Source organism: Sinocyclocheilus rhinocerous, unplaced genomic scaffold, assembly GCF_001515625.1.
Source record: "Sinocyclocheilus rhinocerous isolate Xijiao unplaced genomic scaffold, SAMN03320098_v1.1 scaffold2529, whole genome shotgun sequence".
NCBI lineage: Eukaryota > Metazoa > Chordata > Actinopteri > Cypriniformes > Cyprinidae > Sinocyclocheilus > Sinocyclocheilus rhinocerous.
Window position 1 is genome coordinate 184,447 of NW_015658742.1, and position 10,381 is coordinate 194,827.

The 10,381-nt window shown below is 39.8% G+C and overlaps 1 protein-coding gene across 1 annotated transcript in view; it reads left to right on the forward strand.

The window, feature by feature from the left end:
• LOC107722872 (semaphorin-5B) overlaps positions 1–10,381 on the forward strand; it is a 142,856-nt gene that overhangs the window by 68,076 nt on the left and 64,399 nt on the right. The window contains exons 4-5 of the mRNA XM_016531366.1: positions 7,366–7,465; positions 7,917–7,962. Of these exons, the coding sequence (XP_016386852.1) occupies positions 7,366–7,465; positions 7,917–7,962 (146 nt within the window). The remainder of the gene's footprint in view (positions 1–7,365; positions 7,466–7,916; positions 7,963–10,381) is intronic.

Here is a 10,381-nt window from a genome sequence, read left to right on the forward strand (position 1 = left end):
TTTTTTACCTTTATAGAGGCAAATATTTTCTATCCTTATTAATTGTATGTCATGTTTTATGTCATATTCTTAACATTTCATTAAGTGTATTATTAATATAATAAATAAAGCAATAAATGATGGCAAATCGAAGTGATACTTGTAGATTTAAAAATAAAACAGCCAATAGGTGGCAGCAAGTCGCTGTCTTAATGAGCCAGGCGTCGCGTCATTCATTCATTCAGTAACGAAGCAAATGCTGTAGTTATGAATGGGTTATTAATCACTGACTCTCCAAATCGTTCAAAGCCGCAGATTCGTTCACTAACGAAACACTGCTGCATGATGCTTGGAGACGTACACCAGACGATACGGATTTCGTTGGAACTATTATTTCATTGCAAAATAGAACAAACATGACAATATTCTGTTCAAAATGTAGGCTACGGCTAAGCTTGCACAATCACACCTGCATGCCTAGTCTATCTACAAGGATATCAACGTATCACTGCAAACACATGTATGCTGAGCTGAGAATTACTAGGTTTCTGGAGACGTATTCAACAAACATTGAGGCGAATTCGCCAAAAGTGCATTCAGTATTTCAGCAAAAACCTGTTCTGTATTAAGTCCAATGAAACAAGTTACAAAATGTGTTGAAATAGTACTGCACTGTGAATTTTAAAATGAATTAGCATTATTATCAGCTCTATTTGTATTTACTATTATTTATAAATTATGTATAAAATAAACACTAAAAATACAGTAATCGTATATTGTCAAACTAAATGTAGGCATCATATTGTAATGCACAGTATGAAAAACAGATATTAATTTTGAGATTTGCTAAAGACATTTACATGTAACATTTGACAGTGTTATTAAATTCTTTTTAAAGATTTTTCACTTTGTGAACATTATATGATGACAAAGGGGATAAAATGTAAAATACAATGTAAAAATAAGGGAAATAAACATACCCAATGAAATATTTACCAATAACCAATATAGTACTGATAGATCATGCATCAAGGAATCTACTCATCCAGGTGGATGCTGCACACTGGTGGTGGATGAGGAGATGCCCCCTGACAATGTAAAGCGCTTTGAGTGCCTAGAAAAGCACTATATAAATGTAATGATTTATTATTATTATTATTACTTTCCTTTTTAAGCACAAAACACAGCACCTGCCAATAAAAGGCACTATCCATGGACATTCACATTTTCAATTCAGTTTACGTTTATTTGTATAACACTTTCCATGATGTTTTTATTTCAAAGCAGCTTTACGGGGGATGCGTGTTTCTGCATTACAAATTAAGAGTAATTTGTTGGTGATATCAAAGTAATGTCCATATAGCAGAAATACACAGTTCTACGATAATATAAATGATGCAGTTAGCTAATGACATGTATTCAAGCAGAAACAATGAACACAATTAAGGCAATCATGTTGTGATCATAATGATTACAATGTAAGGAAAATTTGGCAGTTTTGTATTTATTCAAAGTTGGTATCATCTGAGGTCCTCACAGGTGTTGGCGTCACCTTTTCTCAAGTGCTGGGTCATCTGAGGTGTTGGGATATCATTTTATTCAGGGGCCATTAACACAAACATGCTGCTGATATATTGTTGCTCTATGTGCACATGGGCTAGAATGATGTCTTTGACTGCTGCATTTGCGAACTTTTGCAGCATCTCTTGAATAACACGCTGTCCTTAAAACATGGCTTTTAAGTTCAACTTTAAAAAAACAAAATACTTTCTGCCCTGCATCTCATGTTTTTAAAGCAAAACCTTGTTCTGTGTGAATGGCCCCTTAGTAAATTCCACCTATTGTTGCATAAAACCAGCATCTATAGTTACCAGATTTGGATCTTGGATTTTATAGGCCACGTCGACATTGAAAACAGTACGATTTAAGAGCTAATGTCAGGTATGGTGTGTCCTTGCATGTCCAATGCTGAGAACCTAATGCAAAGTCCTAAAGCCTGTTAGGCTGGAATTACAGTAATCTGTCCCGAGAGGAGTGGTGCCACAGAGCCATTGTCTACCTTCCACTCACCCAGCCATTGTAATTGTCTTGAGATTGTTTGTCTCGTCTGTAGAACATGTTCAGAAACCAATCTCTAGTGGGTAATAGTGCTGTTGTTTAACCACCGGTCCCATTTAAGGGGACCTTGAGAAGAAAAAATAGAAAAACAATGTTGTTCCTTAACTTCAGGCCGTTACCAATGTGTCTCCCTCCACCTAATTGGTCCGTGATTTCAGAGGCACTGATGCCTGAACCGTTCTGTCACGTTGTTGGAACTTCTGTCACCACATAGAAAGTAGAGGTTGTTGGAGGTGTTCGCAACCTTGGAGTGCAAGGTTTACATTTGCTAACTGTGAATGGAATGGAACTTGGTAAGTGGTTTGAACTGATAGCAGCAGCCCTTATGCTTCTGCTTTGCTTTTCCTGTCTATTGTAAATGCTGACGTGTTACGCTTCAATGACCGTTTTAAATTGCCAGCACAGGTTTCTCTCATTGGTTTTGTGAAAGGTGCTCTTTCAGATCTTTGCCTGACTTGAACCGGCCCTCGATTTACGGCCTTATCCCCAGAGTGCCCTTACCCCCGCCTGTCCTCTCCTCTGTTGTGCCGTGGCATTTCTTGGGGCGCTCATTGTCTTCCTATTTGTATAATCAGAGTGCAGTCTGCGTAAGAGGATTTAGATTTCTGTGGCTCTCTCCAGTCATGCAGTGACAACAAGGGGATGCAACAGCAGGGAAATCACACGGCAGGCATGGGGAAGGAGACCAGAAGACAAAACAAAAGCAAATTCGGACTGTGCTCAGATAAGCTCCAGCCTGCATCTTCTGATAAGATTCTCTGAGCTCAGATGAGAGATGAGCCAGTATTTGGAGCGGAGAGATGCAAAATACAGACGAGATGACTGTGTCTCTCGCAGGACAGGGCTAGTGCTTACTTGATGTGCTTTGGGAACACATATGCTTTATTTCTAATCAAAGGTAACACTACAGAAGCATGAGGCTGCTGGGCCTACAGCGGTCAATGGTGATCCATATTCACTCTCTCATATCGATTCCAGAGAGGACTACTGCTCTTGTGCAATTGGATTAGTTTCACCTTGATTCTTTTCAAAACTATTTCTCATTGATACATTTTTTTGCCTCACACTGCATAAAATATTCCCTAATCTACTCCCTAACCACATTTAGGATTATTATTGTTTAATCATTTCTGTATTTAGTGATAAGCTTAAAGCAATAAATTCAACAAACATAGACGGAAATTATGCTTTATTTTTTTTTACTTAATGATTAAAAAGAAACGCTAGGGCAATGTTAAAACCCATGATCTTGCTGTTTGTGGATTAGGGTTAATAGCTTTTCATTTGCATAGTGTTGTAGTTTTGTGATCCTTGTTTGAATAATTTTAATCATCTGCATTTTTTATATGTAGAGATGCATGTCACTAATGATTACTGAACTAAACTTTTAACTTGGAGGTGATTTAACATTTTATGACATCATGAAATCAGATTTTAAATAAATACATAAATAACACATTTGTTCACACCTTTAGTTTGGGGACCAATTCTGACTTTTAACTATGACTTTTGCCTCAATAAACTAATTTGCTGTTTATAAAGAGTTAGCAAGGTAGTTTAGGTATGGCATAGGATTAAGGGATGTAGAATATAGTCAGAATAAGGCATTAATATGTGGTTTATAAGTACTAATAAACAGCCAATATGCTAGTAATATGAATATTGATGGTTCTCATTTACAGTAAACCTTACATGGACTATGTTTACATGCACAACAGTGATAACTATCCAAATCTGCTTATTTTCAAAACCTGATCATTAAAGAAAACATGTTGACATGAGATGTGATTTTTTTTTTTTTCATATTAAAATGTAAACAAACATTCATCCATTGAAAAAATGTCAGAATGCTTCTAAAGGAGTTTATATGCAAAGCGGATTTGGAGAACTGGGCAGAAATCCAGGTGTACAATCCTTAAACAGTTTCTGACCTTCACCCGATCAAATCAACACTGTATAACGTGTTTCTGTGACCTTACACATTGTCAGATTATTAATCATAATTGGTGTAAGAGTGTGCATGTGAACTGTGAACTCTCAGACTGTAGAAAATTTGGCAGATTTCTGCTAAATCTGTACTCGCATTATTCTCAAATCTACACATCCTCCCTTGCGTGTTCATTAATTAAATATTTTGGCAAATTTGATTATGCTCTTAGCTGCCAGTAAAATTGTAGTACCCTCAGCCCTGTTTAAATCCATATTTAAATCCATTTACCACATTTTCCCCCCGGTATAAGCAAAGAAAGTCTGCAGGTTCAATCTGGGCCTGGTTAGTTGCTAGTGTTTGTGTGATTTGTAGCTTAGCAATGGCAGTCTTTCAATCAATACCTTGGAGCAGCATATAGCCAAAACCACCCCTTCTGTCTTCCTCTCTGCGTGTAGCATTAAGGACCAGTCAGCTGTAAATCTTTGAGAACAAAAAACATAATGATTATGATTTATGTCCTCAGGAGCATCTTGGATGCAGACTGTTGAATCTGTTCTTGTCCCTCGGATCTGCTGGCTAACGCATTAATCACTTCCGCTGCGTGTTTGGTGAGGAAAATGCAATAATCGTCCATCAACCCTTTTCTGGCCCGACCCTCATATTTATCCCTTTTTATTGCATATGGATTGCTGGACGTGCTTGATGATGTGTGGGAGCTGTCCGTGCATATAAAACCACCGTTTATATAAAACTCACAGAGGCTTAGAACTCCGTCAAAAAGAGCAGTTTATGATCAAATCCTGTAAGCGAATAAAAAACAAACATTCAGATAACCTCAACGCTTACTGCGCTGGTGCAAACACATTTTGTTGGTTATCTTAAAATTACTATAAAGGGGAATTGGAGTGGTTTGTGTTATGACTGTTTAGTAGGTGAAGAATCTGAGCCCTGCAGGACTTACAGCTGAACAGCTGAGTCTGTTTGTTTCTGCAAAGATCAGCTTTTTCATACTGCGCCTGACATTTAACTCTGGTGTGGTTTGGGAAACTCAGGTGACTCTGAGGTTATCATCACAGTCCCTCAACCTGCACAATCTAAGCGATTTGTCAGTGCATGTGTTTTATGCTTTATGAAGCATTTGAGACCAGACTAAAAGGCAAGCATAAACAAACATAGGTTTTCATTGTGGTCCAAGCAATGCTATGCAGGTCATTGCTGGTTCATTACTGGTCTAACTGCCCAAATTCTGGTTAAATAATTTGACTTTTCTGATGAAACTGATTGACCAAGGTTACCTGGTTAAGCTAATTAAGAAGCCTGGTTCTGTGGATCCAAAGTACAACATATTCTGGTCACCAGCACCTGTCTTATTTGAGGAACAGCATTCATGCTAACTAGAGTAGTTTGCATCAGTTATATTTATAATATCTGGGTTTCCCAATACCGGTTTGACTAACCAAACAATTTCAATAAAGTGAGACCAGATTTATTTTAAACTTTTTTTTTTTTACATCAAAGATACATTTTAACAACCTATATTGTTTTTCAAGTAAATAAGTTGGGTCATAGTGGTTTGCTGACTTAACAGGTTGGAAACCTCTGGATTATATTATAGACTGTGAGCTGTCTCACTTTTGACCTACAGTAACGGATCAATAAACTCCATAAACTTCAAGCTTGTGCTACAATTTATATATATATATATAAAGAAAAAGTCTCCGTCTCAGCTGTTCTTGATGTATGATATCCAATAAGATTTTCTATGATTCTCTCTGAACACATTTTATCAGTCATCAAAGGCCATAACCACATTTTAACACGGGTGAGATGGATGCTTGTGGAAGAGGTAGGCTTATAGTACAGATTGTATTTGTTTCCCTGTCATTATTTTTCCATAAATAACGTCTGAATGATACAGCCATATGGTCCCAATCATTCAGTTTGTTAATATATTAATTCAGCGGCATTGCATAAGCTTTTTTCCCATTTTTTCCCTGTAAATTCTATGCAGACAGATCCCCACATTTATTCAGTTTGTGTTCCCATGTGAATGACAGATTATTTTGGATGACCCCAGCATCTGGATGACTCCATCTGCCAGGACAGATTCGGACTATATGAAGTGGTATTTATGGATGTCTTGTTAATAGAAACCAGTTTCACCGCTGCTTTGACCTGTGGTGTGAGAAAGCTGCAGCTGTGTTTGCGACTGTAGTCACATAGCATTTTGCTGTAGTCAAATTATTATTTTTTTTAATATTGTGCCTAAAAGAGAAATTACAGTATGTATAGCCTTATATAGTAATTGTAGTATTGTATATTATTTATTTTATTTAATATGAATAATACAAATAATATTAAATACGCAGTTATTTTATTTTAGAAAATCTTTTACATTTTTTTTGTAAAAATCTTTCTAGCAACCTGAAATGCAATTATGCCGATGCAACCTGCAATACAATTACATTTTTACATTTTATTTTAAATTCAAAGTGACTTATATTTGCAATCAACATATATACATTTTTGTTTTTTGAAGTTTAATTTTGTGAAATAGTGAAGTAGGCCTACATTGGATTTTGAGTTGTTTTTGTAACTCAAAACTATCCATTTATCATAAACGATAAGGGCTGTGCTTTTTCGGAAAGTGAAACTTGAGCCTGACATTTAATAGGAACTCATAACACAAACAACATTTGAAAACGAAATTATGTAATATTAGGCAAGGATTTCTGTATTTTAGCTAGACATGTCCAGAATACTGCTGAGAGATCCTATTCTGCATGGAAGGATAACAAATCTTTTTATTGGTTCCTTTTACAGTGAAATCCCATTTACTAAGCCACATTAAGGTCAACAATAGATCAAGTGGTTTTTGTATTTACATAATGCCTTTTCCGTCTCATGTAATTCCCACTTCAATAGGGCCAGTCAGTGCTGTAAGTGTGTGCCAGGGCAAATTGTTTTGATTTGCGAAACTTTGTATCAAACAGCGCTTTTATGTTCTGAGATTCCTTGGGTAAGCAGAGTTTTGACTAAGTGTCATGTTGAATTAGGATCAGTATCCTTGAAGAGGCCCAGTTACCTCTGAGCATAGCTCTCTGCTCCTCCTCACAAGTTATTGGGGACTCATGGGAAGAAACGACATTCATTTTCCTGGATTAGTGACCTCTATTGCGGAATTTGTTTTTGTAATGCTTAATCCATATGTTACCCTAAACCAGGAGTTCTTTAATGGATTTTAATGTTATACAGTACGCTTTGAACTTTCAAGGTTTGTCAAACGCAACCACTTCCCTTCTGTATCACTAATATTCCCACTTTTTTTGGTCTTTCAGCTCTAAGTCCTTTGATGTCCAGTTTCTCCCATCCTGGTGTAAGGGACTACTCTCAGCTGACCCTTGACCTCACCAGGAATGAACTTATAGTGGGAGCAAGGTAAAAACATATACTATATCTGGCCAAAGTTTGGACTGATGCATGAATAAGATCAATACAAATACACAGTTTCAATATTTCTATATTAAATATGTTTATATTATAATATAATTTAGAATTTTTATTGGTATATCATTATATAATAATATGTGTTTTTGAAAAACAAAATATATATATCTTTATCATTTAAATTCTTAATTTTTTTTTTTTTGGTCAATGCTTATTTCCATACTATTTGTGTTTAGAATTTATTTAAAGTCATTTTATTCAGTGAGAAAAATGTAAAACAAAAAAAAAGAACCATTTTCACTAGAGGTCTCAAACCTTTGGACCCCACTTTATTTTTAATTTCCCTTAGCATATTAAGGGTACATTTTCATTGCATCTCCAGTAGATACAGTAAATCATATAAATTTTACCGTTTTCAATCTCTCTCTTATTTTATCTGCAGAAACTACCTCTTCAGACTGAATCTAAACAACATTTCACTAATTCAGGTGAGACACAGACCTACAGTGCTTATAAATGGTCAGCATTCTCTACTAGATGATGATTCCTGTTTGATGTGGTCTTTGTGACTTTATATAAGGCCGTCTGTCAGGCCTTTGGGTGTTAGAGAGGGCTGGCTTATGGTTATTGATATTGAAATGAATGGGTCAGTTCCCAAAACTGCCTGGATAGACTTCAAAGAAAGCAGCATTGCCCGGCACGGAGAGCAAGGGGCGTCTTAGCGTTTCTAGTCTGGCTTGGAGCTAAAACCTCTCAGAAGGTCAGCCAGGACTGTCTGAGGTCTAAATAAAGCAGTGAAATGAGACTGTGGTGGCTTTCCCACCTGTTGCTGCTGTTGCATATATCTCTTTTATTCCCCCAGTAACCTCTGTGCCGTGTCTCATAGCTACCAGACATTTATTGAATGCTCTCACTCGCAGACCACTCATAATGTTTCATGCATGAAGCAGCTTTTGGTTGAAGACTGAATAAAATTTGAGTATCAGTCGCTTTCATTCTCTCTCACCTTAGATACCCAGCACACATCTGAATGCACAACAAATAGGAGCTAAATAAGCCACTCCATTCACATATTCCCATGTCTGCGTCTAGTGTTTTGTTTCAATGACGTTACTAAATTTGCAGCAATTTTCTCCACTGTCCCAGTGGAGAGGATTAGGTGCAATTTCATTTTCCTCCATCTCACCTTCGCCTGTGTATCTCTCCTGGGCGATTCCAAACTGTGAATAAACAAGGCAGATCTTTCTTCATTTCGACTAACCGGAGCATCACAAGGGGAGGCAGGGTCCAAATCGATGAGCAGCATTTTGCCAGCTTTTGAGAGTGTCTTTGCCTAAACTGCACACAGAGGGAGAAAATTAAAATGGGCATATGTTATTAAAGGATGAAGAATGAGACACTGGTGACAGAATTGACCTGACAACACTAAGCATGGGTTCTTGAATTGTAACCAAATCACAAAACACCATAATAATAGATTTAGTGTTGTTACAATAATGCTGTCAGGATTATGGACTATTCTGTGTGTGTTTTTGCCCCTGTGACCCAGTTTCTTCCTCATGTTGACTGTGTTTTATTCAAGGTGTGTCTCGTTCCTCCCCAATTATTCTGCCTTTAAAAGCCCTAGTCCTTTCAGTTCTTGTTTGTCGGGTCTACTTGTTGAATGTCCTCCTTGTTCTCGGTTTTCCTGTGGATTATTAAAGACTGTGTTATTCAAGTACTCCTCGTTTCCTCGTTCCTTGCTCCCCGAGTGAATTGTGACAGAAGTGTTTCTGGCTGTGGCCCATCTCACCACCTATCCGGACGACGCACGCTGCGCGTTCTATGACGCCAGCCTCAACACCGTGTGCAGAGCGCCGTCGTCCGAAGATGGCCCTCGAGCTGAATTCGCCACCTTTGTGGAATGGACACTGGCGAGATATGAATCTCCGTTCCCCGCCGGTTCCCAGGAATTAATCGCCAGTGCCACTCCCGACCCAGAGCCCAGCCCACCATCTCCCCGATGCACGGAGCGCATGCCCGAGCCCACCGCTGACGGAGAGCCAGAGCTCGCCGAGAGAGTGACAGAGCTGAGGATCGCCGCGGAGCCAGAGGCCGTGACGTCAGTCAAGGTGTGTGAGCTGGCAACAACGCTCCCTCCTCTCCGTCGTGGCCCGGCAGTCCACAAGCTCCACCAGGCTCCCTCGTCCCTCCGGCTCCGCCTTGGTCTGGCGTCGACAATCCTGCGCCTCGGGACTCCACTCCTCTGGCTTCGCCTTGTCCCTCCGGCTCCGTCAGGCTCCTTCATCCCCTCGGCTCCAGCTCAGTCCTCTGTCGCTCCGGCTCCACCACGGCCTCCCGGATCCACATCTCCGTGTCGGTCGCCGGCGCCATCTGCTCCGCCTAGGACCTCTGTATCCTCCCTGTCACCCTGGCTCATCGGCTCTCCGTCTCCGCCTCGGGCTCCTCCCCCCCCTGCTTCGCCGCCGTTGGTCGGCCCCCTGGAGTCGGTGGCCATTCCTCCTCCATGGCTCCTCCCTCCGTCGGCTCCACCGTGGGTCGACATCATGGCTGTGGCCTGGGTCCTGCTGTGCTCCTCTTGCTCCGGGTCCCTCCTGTCTCCTCCCTAGCTCCTCCCTCCTTCGTCGCCCCCCTGGTCTTTGTCTGCCGGCCTCCTCCCGGATATCAGTCCTCCTCCGGAACCTCCTCCCAAGTTCCCACCCACGCCTCCCTCTGTTGTTGCTACGGTGCAAGGACGCACCTTCCGGGAGGGGGCGTTATGTCAGGATTATGGACCATTCTGTGTGTGTTTTTGCCCCTGTGACCCAGTTTCTTCCTCATGTTGATTGTGTTAATTTGATTCCAGGTGTGTCTCGTTCCTCCCCAATTATCCTGCCTTTAAAAGCCCTAGTCCTTTCAGTTCTTGTT